Source organism: Pollachius pollachius (assembly GCF_949987615.1).
Source record: "Pollachius pollachius genome assembly, chromosome: 7".
Taxonomy (NCBI): domain Eukaryota; kingdom Metazoa; phylum Chordata; class Actinopteri; order Gadiformes; family Gadidae; genus Pollachius; species Pollachius pollachius.
In genome coordinates this window covers 21,166,537-21,180,251 of record NC_136940.1, presented here as the reverse complement: position 1 = coordinate 21,180,251, position 13,715 = coordinate 21,166,537, and the positions used below count along the sequence as shown (strand labels likewise).

At 52.8% G+C, this 13,715-nt stretch overlaps 1 protein-coding gene across 2 annotated transcripts in view; it reads right to left on the bottom strand.

Annotated features, from left to right (window-relative positions):
- Window positions 1-359: 359 nt before the first annotated feature.
- The window catches only part of tle2a (TLE family member 2, transcriptional corepressor a), a 35,031-nt gene continuing 21,675 nt past the window's right edge, over window positions 360-13,715 (bottom strand). The window contains exons 5-20 of one of the 2 annotated variants that reach the window (XM_079740373.1): window positions 12,495-12,557; window positions 11,879-11,953; window positions 10,988-11,200; window positions 10,389-10,451; window positions 9,300-9,395; window positions 8,849-8,893; window positions 8,120-8,281; window positions 7,775-7,901; window positions 6,339-6,556; window positions 4,793-4,872; window positions 4,124-4,373; window positions 3,392-3,639; window positions 2,878-3,025; window positions 1,807-1,957; window positions 1,459-1,535; window positions 360-1,068 (exon numbers count right to left, since the gene is read on the bottom strand). In XM_079740373.1, the coding sequence (XP_079596499.1) occupies window positions 961-1,068; window positions 1,459-1,535; window positions 1,807-1,957; window positions 2,878-3,025; window positions 3,392-3,639; window positions 4,124-4,373; window positions 4,793-4,872; window positions 6,339-6,556; window positions 7,775-7,901; window positions 8,120-8,281; window positions 8,849-8,893; window positions 9,300-9,395; window positions 10,389-10,451; window positions 10,988-11,200; window positions 11,879-11,953; window positions 12,495-12,557 (2,124 nt within the window). In that variant the 3' untranslated portion in view covers window positions 360-960. The remainder of the gene's footprint in view (window positions 1,069-1,458; window positions 1,536-1,806; window positions 1,958-2,877; window positions 3,026-3,391; window positions 3,640-4,123; window positions 4,374-4,792; window positions 4,873-6,338; window positions 6,557-7,774; window positions 7,902-8,119; window positions 8,282-8,848; window positions 8,894-9,299; window positions 9,396-10,388; window positions 10,452-10,987; window positions 11,201-11,878; window positions 11,954-12,494; window positions 12,558-13,715) is intronic. The other variant, XM_079740374.1, reaches the window with a different exon arrangement.

The window sequence follows — 13,715 nt, the reverse complement described above, 5'->3', positions numbered from 1 at the left end:
AACACAGAGATAGGATCATCTTGACGTAGGGAGGGGTTAGTTAGAGCATCCAGCCGTCCCCGGTCCACAGATTTATATATGTGCCAGATAGATAATACAATCATGATGCCGCTGAAAACCGAGAACCGGGAGAGAAGGAGTTGGGAAACATCCGGAACAAATGTTTAGAGTCTTGTAATCCATCAGCCCACCTTCCCCAAAAACCTCCCCCCCTCCCTACCCCGTCCAACAGCCAAGTGCTGAAGAAGAGGACGTTGGAGAGGGGAAGGGGGCTTGGCGAAGACCGACTCTCCGCGGGGCCGCTGCCCCTTCCACGCAAGTTTCCACTTGCTCCTTGAACCTTTTCCCCCACCCCGTCTCCTCCTCTTGCTCTCTCAATTCCACGACCTCTGTCCGCCATGGCCCCCCGTCATGTGGCGGTGGTCCGAGCCCCAACCTCCGCCGAGAGAAATTTTAAAAGCTAAAAAAATATTATTCTTTTTTTTTTTTTTTTGCTAATTTCTTGGTCACTACAGAGGTTTTGTTTTGTTTTTTAAAAATAAAAGAAACCAAAAAAAAACAAAGGAAAAAAAAAAAACAACAAAGTTCTTTGGAGGTATCCCACATCTGCACACAACTGTTAGACTAACCAGCATTCTCAGAGCATTGGAAACCATGTTCAACCATCAAGAGATCTCCAGAGATGTGACTGTGTGTCCCTCGCTTCTTCTCGCTTCAGTCTCTCGCCCTCATTGTCTGTCATTCCATCCCTTCACAAACGTCAATAAAACAAACAAAGTACAAGTGAATGTCTTTTGTTTCCATGCCAACCATCTCTCTGTACAGTCATTGGTACACAGGGGGTGGGGGGGTGTGGGGGGTGTGGGAGGGAGGGGGAGGGGGGAGGGGGGGGAGGGGGGAGCCCAAAGCCCCGCCCACGTCTATATAATATTTCTTCCCAGTAGCCAATCAGCTTCCGCTTCAGTAGATGACTTCGTAGACTGTGGCTTTCTTGTCCCCGGATCCGGTGACGATGAACTGGTCGTCGGGGGAGATGTCGCAGCTCAGGACCGAGGAGGACTCCTTGGACTGTGGCAGAGGACAGGAAGTAGAAGGGACGAGTCGAGTTAGTGACGACCCTTTGTACCAAGTACATTTTCCGACAGAGAAACAAATGGCCGGCGTTTACACTATTGCCCCATGATGGATCGTGAAATAATAGGAGTCGATTCTCTGAGTACACATCTAAACTGACGTCAATTCCATTTGATATTGAAATGATCAAAATAAGTATTCCCCGAAATATATGGATGAGTTTAAGATTCTCTGATTGATGCATTTTTTAACACAGGATTGAAAAAAATACTTGTTTCTTTGTTCCATCAAGGAGGATGTGTTTAGGGGTTAGCCTTCCCATGTTCCCATTGATGGAAGACTCAATAATAAAAACCCTGGTTGAAACCCAAAGCAAAGGCCTACCTGGAATATACTCGACCCGTAGGGCGTCCGCCACGCGTTCAGCAGGTTATCTTTGCCGGTGCTCACAAACCATTTGCCTAGGAGACGAGAAGACAACATGATCACACACACTCACACACACTCACGCAGTTTAACAGATGAGCCTCTGGAGAAGCCAAGACAACATGCAGGGAATAAATGGCAGCCTTTGTACAGTCCGACGGAGACGAGGCATCCCCTGGAAATCATGATAAGAGGGCGGAGGTCTGAACAATTTGTCTGAAAATAATCCTCCTAGGGAGTAAGATGTAACCAGACCATCGCTCAAGTCTGCCGGGTGTGAGCGCGTGCGTGTGTGCACGTCCTTACCGCAGTAGGCAAACTTGAGAGAGAGCACGCAGCTCTCGTGGAGGTGCAGCTGGTACTTGTCAGGCTTGGAGACGTGCAGGACCTCCACGTTGCTGCTCTCCATGCCCACCGCCAGCCACTCTCCGGTGGGACAGTAGCCCAGAGAGAAGATCTGCAGACGGGACCCCGGCGGGAGAGGGGTGAGGAGGAGGATGAGGAGGAGGAGTTGAAAAGGAAACGACCGCAATGAGGATGCAAGAACGAGCGAGGGTTTGAGCGGCAGTACACGTGCGCCGAAGGGCGCCATAAAGGCGTGCTCGTGTGACGACTCAACACCTGCTCGACGAGCCTCTTCGCTAAGGGGGAGCCTTCTCGCCGGGATGAAAGCCGCGCCGGGATTGTGTGACTACCGTGACTGTGTGAAGTAAAACTGTGTGAAGATGAACTGCCGACCGTACGCCAGCGTGACTGTGTGTGTACACATTTTAGCTGAAAAGGAGACCGCCTTTTTTCCTACACTTGTGTACGAGCGTGGCTGTCAGTGTGTGTGTGTGTGTGTGTGTCACTTAGGTGGGGGGTCTTTGGTGTTGTGGTGTTTGAAGTATGTGTGTAGGTATCAAATTAAATGCATTACATAGAGCAAACCTACAGCTTGATCTGTGTGTGCGTGCGTACACACGTGCGTATAGATGTGCGTATGCATGCGAGTTGTGTGCGCGTGTGTGTGAGTTGCGCAAGAGTTGTGTGCGCGCGTGTGTGGGCTGTGTGTGGGTGAGTTATGTGTGCGTGTGTGTGAGTTGTGTTTGTGCATGCGTGTGTGTGTGTGGGTGTGTGCGTTTCTTTGTGTGTATCTGCGTACGTCTGTGTATATAATGTGTGTATGCATAATGTTGGTATGTGTGTGTGTGTAAGTATGTGTGTGTGCATGTGTGTGTGTGTATAAGTGTGTGTGTGTGTCTTTGTGTATCTGTTTGTATATGTGTGTGTTTGTGTGTACGTGTGCCTGTGTGCGTGTGTGTATGCGTGTTACTACATGATTCGATGTAGAGATCATTTGTGTGTGAGTGCGTGTGCGTGCGTGCGTGTGTGTACCTGTGAGGTGAAGTCGTGCTGCTGCAGCTGCCGTCCCTCCCGGAGGTCCCAGCAGCGCACCGTGTTGTCCAGACCCCCCGTCCACAGCTTGGTGCCGTCGTTGGAGATGTCGATGCAGCTTGCTCCGTCCGTGTGGCCCTGGAACTGCCTGCATGGGCCCAACAGCACCGGGAGTCACACACACACACACATAACACACAAAACACACACACACCTCCTGTCTCTGACCCCCGGCACACGCTCTCTAGTGCCGGGTCCCTCGCCTCGCTCGGCTCCTCGCTTCGTAACTGAGGTCAGGAACCGGGGTGACCGAAACCCTGAGCCACTGTGACTCCGCCCCCCCCAGCCGACTCCTCGCCGCTGACCCCCCTCCATCACGTCTCTGTCCTGTCCTGAGCGGACCGGGGTCACCCGGCAGAAGGGGTCCCCGAGGGCCCACTGTCCGCCCCGCTGAGTGTGCTGTGGGGGAAGGCGTGGCCCGAGCAGTGAACCAGAGGCCCAGCGCTGCGCTCACCTGACCAGCGTCTGGTTGTGGAGGTCCCAGACCACGATGTTGCCGTCGCTGCAGCAGGAGAAGCAGACCTTGTTGTCGGGGGAGATGGCCAGCGCGTAGCAGGCGGGCGCCGAGGAGGTGAGCTCCGCCTTGATGCGGGGGGTGGGCGTGGCCAGGTCCCAGATGGACAGCGTGCTGGCCTCCCCGCCCACGATCAAGGTGCGCCCGTCGGGGAGGAGTTTACAGGAGCGGATGTAGTTGTCCCGGTTCTGTGTCGGGCGTAAGAGACAAACAGATCTCCTGTTAAACAAATGCATGTTTGTAGAGGCAGATTTATATTAGTATAAATAAATATGAGGGTTGTGCGCTCTTAAAAGATTCGGGGAGACGAGTCATTTATCAGCTCCAAACTTAAGATGTGCTGTCTCAGCAGGACGCTGGCGATGTTTAATGTAGCAGATTACCTCGCTGACAACGCTGGGGTAATTTAGATGCTCCGCGGCTGTGGGTGTGGGCGTGTGTGTGTGCGTGCACGTGTGAGAGACGGTTTGAGTGTGTTGCGGTCTTTATCAGAACGGGAAATCCCCAGTGTTTTCCTTGTATTTACATAATAACGAGCTCTCTTATGCTTAACGCATCACTCGCAACCGAAGCAGACAACAAAGGTGCACTGAGGATTGTCAAGAGAGAGAGAGCGACTGTCGGCAACGCACACATTTACCCACAAAACCCCCCCCGCAGGCTCCTACTCACCAGACAGTCCAGCTGGGCCATGGGGCTCTTGCTGCCCTGCTGGCTGATGTCCCACACCTTCACGCAGCCCTTGCCGCCGGTGTAGACGTGGCGCGTGGAGGCGCTGATGGTGACGGCGCACACCACCTCGCCGTGGTTGAGCGTGTGGATCTGCCGGGCGTGGCGCGGGATGCCCGGGCCCAGCAGGGCGTCCGGAGGGAAGGGCACGGGCTGCATCTGGCCGTCGGCCGCCACGTGGAACGAGTAGGCCCTGGAGAGAGAGAGAGAGGGAGGGGGAGAGAGAGAGAGAGAGGGAGGGGGAGAGAGAGAGAGAGAGAGAGGAGAGAGAGAGAGAGAGGAGAGAGAGAGAGAGGAGAGAGAGAGAGAGAGAGAGAGAGAGAGAGAGAGAGAGAGAGAGAGAGAGAGAGAGAGAGAGAGAGAGAGAGAGAGGAATGTGAGAGTCCATTAGTGGAAAGAGATTGACTGAATGGATAAAGGAACACAAAACATCGGACATCTCTTGCAGCAATAAAAAAAACGTCAAATTTTGTGGTTGATATTCAAAAGTATTGGGGTTGGTTGGGTTTTGGGGGGGGGCAGGAACAATACATGTACAGATATTGAGGGTGCCATTGCAGGTGGTTGAGGAAGGGATGGGGTGGGGTGAGACGGATGTATGAATGAACTCACGGCTTCCCTGAGGCGGCAGCCTGCAGGCTGGCAGGCAGCCCGGGAACCCTCATGTGTGGGTGGGGAGACTCATAGCCCACCTGGAAGACACGAGGGGCAGACGTTAAGACCCCTGGCAGGAGATGGGGGCTCTCAGCTCAGACCCGGAGACAGGAAGAGGAAGGGAAGAGAGACGGGAGGTGAGTGGGAGGGCAGGTGAAGAGCAGGGGGGTGGGGGGGGATCACAGGGGAGAAGGGAGAAGGAGGAGAAGGGGAGAAGGAGGAGAGGGGTGAGGGGAGAAGGAGGAGAAGGGGAGAAGGAGGAGAGGGGTGAGGGGAGAAGGAGGAGAAGGGGAGAAGGAGGAGAGGGGTGAGGGGAGAAGGAGGAGAAGGGGAGAAGGAGGAGATGGGTGAAGGGAGAAGGAGGAGAAGGGGAGTAGGAGAAGAGGGGTGAAGGGAGTAGAAGGAGAAGGGGAGAAGGAGAGGGAGGAGAGGGAGGAGAGGGGAGAAGGAGAGGGAGGAGAGGGGTGAAGGGAGCAGGAGGAGAGCGGTGAAGGGAGTAGGAGGAGAGGGACAAAGGGAGAAGGAGGAGAGGGGTGAAGGGAGCAGGGGGAGAGGGGTGAAGGGAGTAGGAGGAGAGGGACAAAGGGAGAAGGAGGAGAGGGGTGAAGGGAGCAGGGGGAGAGGGGTGAAGGGAGCACGGGGAGAGGGGTGAAGGGAGCAGGAGGAGAAGATAGTAGGAAGAGGGGGAGAGGGGTGAGGTAGTAGGACAGGGGAGAAGGGAAAGAATGGTGAAGGAAAAAAGCGGAGGCGAGGAGAAGGTGGACGTGAGAGTGGTGATTGAAAGGAAACGGTATTAAAAGTCAGACACAGAAGGCTGTGCGAATGATAAGAAAAAAAAAGGATGATTGATGCTCAATAATAGATCCAACAATTACATCTCCGTTCATTCATTCACTCCTTCCTCTCTTGACATATCCGTCTTACGAAAAAATGGCAAATTAAAACATCACATCTTCATCGCGGGAGACATTAACGCGGGAGGTAAAACAAACATATTGACGTACGCCACTTTAGGCTTCAAGTAGACCGATTGAGTCCCGCCTCAAAGATCAGCTAGGTTCAAAAAGTCATCCACCCCTTCTCCACCACGAGAGCAGCCCTGATGGCGTTACACAGGGTAATGGTGGCAGTCCATCAAATTATATTATACAATTAAATATAATATTAAATCAAAATCCGCATTGATGTGCTTTTGTCCTTGACACGCTAAAACACGTTGTTTTAATGTGTAGAAGGGCTGGAGAGACATTTGCTCACGATGTCATGCAAGCATACAGAGCTCCTGCGTGTTGCAAAACTAACATTTCCCAGAAATCCCTTCAACATCCACTTATCTACTGTATATACAAACTAAAAACAAAGCGGGAGATTCCTTCCTTCCTTCCCGTCTCCCGTCTCCCTTCCGTCAAAAGCCAGCAAAATAACAGTAGCAGCCGTACGAAAAGGGAATGCAAAAACAAATCGAGGATAACCAAGGTAGAACATGAACCCCTCCCCCTCTCACCACAGGTGACCGCCCGTAGCCCGCGGCGGCGGCGGCGGCGGCGGCGGCGGCGGCGGCGGCGGCGGCGGCCGATCCATTCATCTGGGGGGAGACCAGGTGCAGCGCTGCCCCGTAGCCCGCTCCCCCGGGCAGGTCCCCGTTCACCCCTGGGGGGGGCAGGCCGAAGGCCCCCGGAGGGTAGGCTCCCTGGACCGCCAGGGAGTTCCTCAGACCCAGGGCTGGAGGGAGGGAGGGAGGGAGGGAGGGATGAGATAAGATGGAGATAGTGGGGAGGATGGAGGGAGGGAGGGAGGGAGGGAGGGATGGAGATAGGGGGAGGAGGGAGGGAGGGAGAGGAGGAGAGATATGGCAGGGTGAGAAGGATGGAGATAGGGGGTGGAGGGGAGAGCAAGACAACGAGAGGTTAGGTTATGCAAAGTGTTTCCCCTCGCTATTCTCTCATGCTAATATAGGATGAAGGAGATCCCCACGCTGGGCCTCTCAGGGCCTGAGACAGCCCAGAGTGACAGCTCAGAGCCTGTGAACACAGCCCAGCCACCTCCACAGCCTCTGTAGGCTGTCTGCAGAACAAGACCACTATTGCCCCCTGCTGGCAGCCGCCCACACCTGCAGCTCCTTGGTGTGTCTACGTGCATGCGTTTCGTGTGTGTATCCATGTGTATGCATGTGAGGTGCACCTGCAATTTGTACGATTCATGCATTATTTCTTGGTGTGTGTGTGTGCATTGGAGAGGGGGAAAAAAAAAGGAGAGCGACAGAGCACGAGAGAGAGAGAGTACAAGAGAGTGAGAGAGAGAGAGAGAGAGAGAGAGAGGCTCTGGAATAGATCAAGGCTTATTATGAACCAGCTCACAGTCACAGTCCGTCACCCCTCCTAATCTTTCCATTTAGAAAGTGAGGAGCACTGAACGTTTCTAACCACTGCTACTTATTAAGCCCAGATGGTGGTCAGTGTGTGTGCATGTGCAAGCGCACGTGTGTGTCAGTGTGCATGTATGTGGGAGGGGGGGGGCTGGTACCTGATATCCAACCAATGAGATTCAACGTACAGGTGGGGTACTTGGTGCCTAAGGTAACATGTTTCAAGATGGCAGCTAGCCGCTGGATGTGATGCTAGGCTTTTCTTTGTCCCTTTGACGGAGATCTTTAAAGACCATATAAGTGTTCTTGATGGTTTATCGAACCGTGTGAGGGGCTGTTGGCGGTCTGAATCATCACAACACGCACTTGAACATACAATTTACAAAGGACTCGATAGAAATAGTTTCAACAGTATTGTCCTGTGTGTGTGTTTTGTGTCCTGTGTGTGTGTTTTGTGTGGTGTGTGTGTGTGTGTGTGTGTGTGTGTGTGTGTGTGTGTGTGTGTGTGTGTGTGTGTGTGTGTGTGTGTGTGTGTGTGTGTGTGTGTGTGTGTGTGTGTGTGTGTGTGGTCTTACCCAGAGGGTCCACAGCAGGCTTGCCTGGCACTGGGCGGAACTGTGGGGGTCCGCTGGGTCCAGGGGTGTTGGACTCCTGGGACATGGGGGTGCCAGGCTTCATCCCTGGGGTGCTCGACTTCTCCCTCTGGGGGGGGGGGGGGGAATATAAATCGAGATGAGATTTTCTATAAGGTGAACATGAAACTCAAATAATAAAAATCGAAAAAAGGTAGGAATACGGGTGTGAACGCGCACATTTCTGAGTCGTGCTTTTACCAGCCATGCTAATATAGAAACGCAAATTGCGTTGCACTTTGCGTGCGTGCGTGTGTGTGCGTGTGTGTGTGTGTGTCCCTCCGTTACCTGTGGGGGCTCCTTCCCCCTGGAGGGGGAAGGGGCGCTGCTGGAGGAGGCCAGGGAGGTGGGACTGGCCTGGGGGGGAGCCTCCTTGCGGGAGGGGGGCATCTTGTCCAGGCCGTTCTCCCTGGAGGAGTAGGACTGCACACTGCGCGGGGACGAGGGGTCCTGGGCATTCGGAAGGCGTTTTAGAAAACACTTTATATGTTAAAACGACGAATTACATTTCTGGATTATTGTTTTCTGTTTGGCAGAGGTCCAGCTTGCCTTCCCCTCCGATATTTCAGTCTTTTTCTTTTTTTTCGCATCAAGTAAAAATGGCATGTAATGGAACGTAATTGAATACGTCAATAAACGGCTGAATGAGCCTTTGCATTTCCATGTATTTTAGCATGTTGGTGGGCATGTGTGTGCGCCCATTGTGGTGCGTATGGTGTGCGTGTGGTGTGTGAGAGGGTGGGTCAGAGAGGCCCATTGGGATGCAGGCGGCACGGCTCTGTGCTCTGTGTGTGTGTGTGTGTGTGTGTGTGTGTGTGTGTGTGTGTGTGTGTGTGTGTGTGTGTGTGTGTGTGTGTGTGTGTGTGTGTGTGTGTGTGTGTGTGTGTGTGTGTGTGTGTGTGTGTGTGTGTGTGTGTGTGTGTCTCTGTGTGTCTGTGTGCGTCTGTGTTTGCACAACCGTGCAGATAAAGAGTGTGACGTGCAGTGGACCCAAGAGTCCAACAGCGACATACTAACCTCGTCCACCACTAAATTATCATCGCTCTTATCCGCATCGCTGCCCTGAGAGAGGGGGAGAGAAAGGGAGGGAGGGAGACCGAAAGTAGCATGTCACCAACTCGTCAAAGTTTCCGACCAGACAAAACTGCAGCATCTTTTTCAGTAGAATCTGAATTGGCGTTGATTGGACTCCACTCTCAACTGAGCTCCTGCACAGATGATTTTTTTTATTGATGATAATTGCTGTTGTTTAAGAATACATTCTGAGAAAGCCTCGAGTATAGAGACAAAATCGTCCGCGTGTCTGTTCTTGAACGTTCATCGTCCGAGTGGGTGTCACTACCTCCTGTGTAATCAAACACACACAGTCGAACCATTAAAGCATTGGTTTAACCCATTTGTGGGTTTAAATTAACCCACCCCATTTGTGGGGTTCATTTAACCCACACGCGGGGCGCAGCGTACTCACATAGTCCGTCATGAACTCCTTCTCCTCCGCTTTCCTCTTCTTGCCGTTGCTGAGGTAGTCTGCAGCACGCCCCTTGTCCCCGTTGGACAGAGAACTCTGCATCGGGGGGGGGGGCGAGAGGAGGATTGAAGAAGGAAAAAAAAGTATAAAAACAACAATATAGAAATAAAATCCAAAAATAATGGAATGGAATAGAAAAATAAGAAAATGTGCAACAACAAAAAAAACATGGTAAAGGAGTGGAGAAGAGCAATGAAGGGATCGTTTAGTGAGAGAGAGAGAGCGAGAGAGAGCGAGAGAGAGATCAGAAGAGTGGCGGGGAGGAAGAGGACAGGAGGGAGGGAGGGTTAGGAGAGGAGGAGGTAAAAAGGCCAAGGACACGAGGGAGGAGGGGCAGAGGTAAGGGAGAGGTGGGGAAGTAAAGACGGAAGGATTGAGAGCAATTAAACACACGGGGGGGAGGGAGGTGGCAAAGGGTTGGAGAACGGGTGGAGGGAGGGTTCGGAGGAGGGTGTAGAGGGCACGCGGCGAGGGGGGGGGGGGCAGAGAAGTGTGATAATGAGGTGAGAAACACTGCATAAATCATCTCAAGCACTCGAGCAGCCGAGATGAATGTGAGAATATCAGGCTGCATCGATCGGCTCCAGCTCACCACATAGCAAGCACTGATAGGGAGGGAGGGAGGGAGGGAGGGAGGGAGGGAGGGAGGGGGGGGGAAGGGGGTGTATATGGCCATGCAAAACAGCCTCAGGGCACTTTAACACTCTGAGGGGTCAAACGGTTGGGGTTGGGGGGCTACCCACATAATGTTTATTGAGTGGATGCCCACTGCTCCCATCTCAAAGTGTAGTGGAGATGCAAAGTTCACCTCAGCAATCCTTTGCCACACAATAATAGCAACCTGACGACTTGGCGCTACAAAACAGCAGCCGTATTATAAAGTGCATTGCTCCTGTATGAATAGGTGGTGTGAATATCGAGAGGAAGCGAGGCGGAACGCGCCGTTAAATGCTATATGCGGTGGTGGTGTTTGAGCCCATGAGGATCGTGGCGCTGAAGTCGTCGGTGAAGGCGGCGCTCTCTACTCACCGGCCCCGCCTCGCGGTCCATGTTCATCCCCGGCAGCAGTGCCGCACGTCCCATGAGCAGACCAAAAGGGAGGAAGCGTGCACACAAGACAAACACACACACAGACACGCAACGTTATCTCCCATCACTCTACCAAGGCTCGACCATCACAATAGATATATGTCTGCTATTACTGACTTTTGCACTCTTGTGTATTATTGCTTATTTTTAGGTAGGTAAATGCCTTCATCTGTTGTGCACTTTATGGTTTCCTTTAGTGTTGGGAGAGGTCTTATCTTTATCTGTTGTGCCTGTGCACTCTATCGCCTTCCCCGTGGTATAGTGAGAAACGCATTTTTCGATTCCTTGGTATGTCTGGCACGGAAATCGACAACAAAGCCGACGGGGACTTTGAAGTGCTCGGACTTGGTATCGGTATCCTGACTGGTATCCATCTATCCATCTGGATCTAAATAGATGAGGATGAAGAGGCCATGTAGCGACCGCACCCAGCCCCAGCAACCACAACCCCCTCCCTCTATCCCCAGCCCCCCACCCACACGCCCATGGCACCCACTGGCCCCTCCCCGGGACCCCTTGCGCCCCCTTTCACCCCTACCTCTGTGGTGCTCGGCGGCGGCTGCAGCGGCGGCGGCCTCCAGGTGAGCCCTCTCGTCCTTGGCCGCCAGCTGGGCCCCGAGGGCCCCGGAGAGGGCTAGCAGGCTGGAGCCGCCGCCCAGCGCCAGGCCCGGGTGCGACAGGCCGGAGGGGTGCGCGCCCATGGGCAGGCCCTGGGCGGCGTGCTGGGACAGGTGCTGGGCCTGGAGCTGCTGCTGCATGCCGAGAGACACAGGGAGAGAGACATAGAGGGACAGTTGGGGAAGAGGAGAGAGAGGGTCTGGGTCAATTACTGGCGCTTGGGGAGGGAGTTGGGGGGGGGGGGGGGGGATACATGCTGGGAATGGAGAGACAGTAATGGATGGGGCGGGGGGGGGGGGGGGGGGAGGTTGCATGCAATGGAGTAAAAGGACCAGGCTAAAGGGAGGGGGTCTGTAGAGAGTAGGCTCTCCGCAGGGCATCAGACCCGCGAGGCTCGGGGGGGTGCAGGGTTTAGTAGCGGGGGGGGGGGGGGGGCGTCAGTGATGAAGTGTTGCAATTTGGTTACGGAGGCTGAATTTAATGGAGGATCGGTATTTATTGGGAGCCATTGATCCTGGTGAGGCAGTCAGGAGTCTGTGTGTCTTAAAGTGATTCTCGCGCGCACACGCTCAGTGACACACACACACACACACATGGGTTGTTTCGGATTTCATTGCACGATTCAGATCAGTTTAATGCTGTTCATTTAAGACTGCCTGCATGCCAACGACGCCAAATTACTTTCAGAAAGCATATTTTGAAATAATTGTCCATGAGGACAATGTATTTACGAAGGCTGGGAAAATATTTAAAAAAAAGGGATGTGAGGGTGAGATAGACACAGTATGAGCCAGAGGGGGGAGTCCACGTACCCCTATCGACGCATTTAACTCCCCCATAGTCACCTGCTTGGCGCGCTCCATGGCCTGCACCACCTGTTGCTGGTGCTGTGGAACAAACCAAAGGTCAGCGAGGGCAGGGGGGTATAGGCGCTATAGTTATAACGGTATGGTTACACACAAGCTACAAGTTAGCTTCCTTTGATTTGGACTTTGGCGCAAAAGAGTATGTCCTCCTTTATAGAAAAAAGGAACAATATGAGTATGGATTTACATAAATACCTAAGGTTATTTTTGTGAGGAAAAACTAATTTTCTCAATGTACCTGGGATATACTTTGACCCTAGGGGGGAGTCTTTGAAGCTTTCCTCTAACAGCTTTGTCTGTGTCTGTGTGTGTGTGTGTGTGTGTGTGTGTGTGTGTGTGTGTGTGTGTGTGTGTGTGTGTGTGTGTGTGTGTGTGTGTGTGTGTGTGTGTGTGTGTGTGTGTGTGTGTGTGTGAGCGGGCATGTCAAATTGTTTCACCTTGAGCTATTGGTTATTGCATGCGCACGCTTTTTACATAGGCTGCCAGCAAGATAGAAAGACTGTGTGTGAATGAGTGTGTGCGAGAGTGTGGATGCATGTGTGCGTGCGTGTGGGTGTACCACCTCCTGTGACAAGAATGGGATGAGCTGTGCGCAGATCACATTCAACCGCTTGGCAATCTCCGTCTGAAAGAGGCAGGGGGGGGGGGGGGGGGGGCAGGGGTCTGTCACTTTGATGAATAAACACAAACACACACACACACACACACACAAGTCGAGCACACAAGGCAAATACAAACAAGATTGTGAGACAGGCAAAACACACAGCCATCACCAGCGTTTACATAGGCAAATGTACATGGGCACACACACACACAACCTGAGAGTTGCGCGTGTGTGCCCAGAGCACACAAAGCTAGAATCACTGACCCCAAGGAGGGAGGGAGGGAGGGCGGGGACACACACACACAAACACACACACACACACACACACACACACACACACACACACACACACACACACACACACACACACACACACACACACACACACACACACACACACACACACACACACACACCTCTCTTCGAGGCCAGTGTGGTAAATATTTCAGCTGCTTACATCTGGTCCATGCAAATGGAAACTCTGCCAAGGAGCCAGGCTAAAATATTCATGGACAGCATCTGCTGTGGCCGCAGCCAGCCCACATAGTGAGTGTGTGTGTGTGTGTGTGTGATTTCCGAGCCAAGAATCTTGGCTGTCTGTGTGTGAGCTCTCTGCCCCTGTGTGTGCATGTGGTTCGAAGGCATCCTTGAACGTCTTGATACAGTTTTCTGTGTGTGTGTGTGTGTGTGTGCCAAACGATTTCTCTCCTTTCCATCCCTTATAGAATTCTGCATATCATTCCCCTCCTCCTTCCAGCCGTCCTGCACACCCCCACCCCGGCCTCTATCCATTTATCGGTTTTCCTAATCACCCCATGTTCCAGACTACCACTATTTCCCTGTATTAGTGCAGTAATCAGGAAAACCACACACACACACACTTAACAGCAGAGCCAACAAGGCAGATAGGGCCGGTAATGATATGCATGCAGAGATCATGATGACAACATCATTATGGCCGCAGGCTGTTCGTCTTTCTGTCAGCTAGCCACCGCTGTGTGTGTGTGTGTGTGTGTGTGTGTGTGTGTGTGTGTGTGTGTGTGTGTGTGTGTGTGTGTGTGTGTGTGTGTGTGTGTGTGTGTGTGTGTGTGTGTGTGTGTGTGTAGCCTATTCTCTCTTAAGTGATTTATTGACGCCGGGCTGAACTTCCAACCCTCCCTCTTTTTTCCTCTCCCTCGC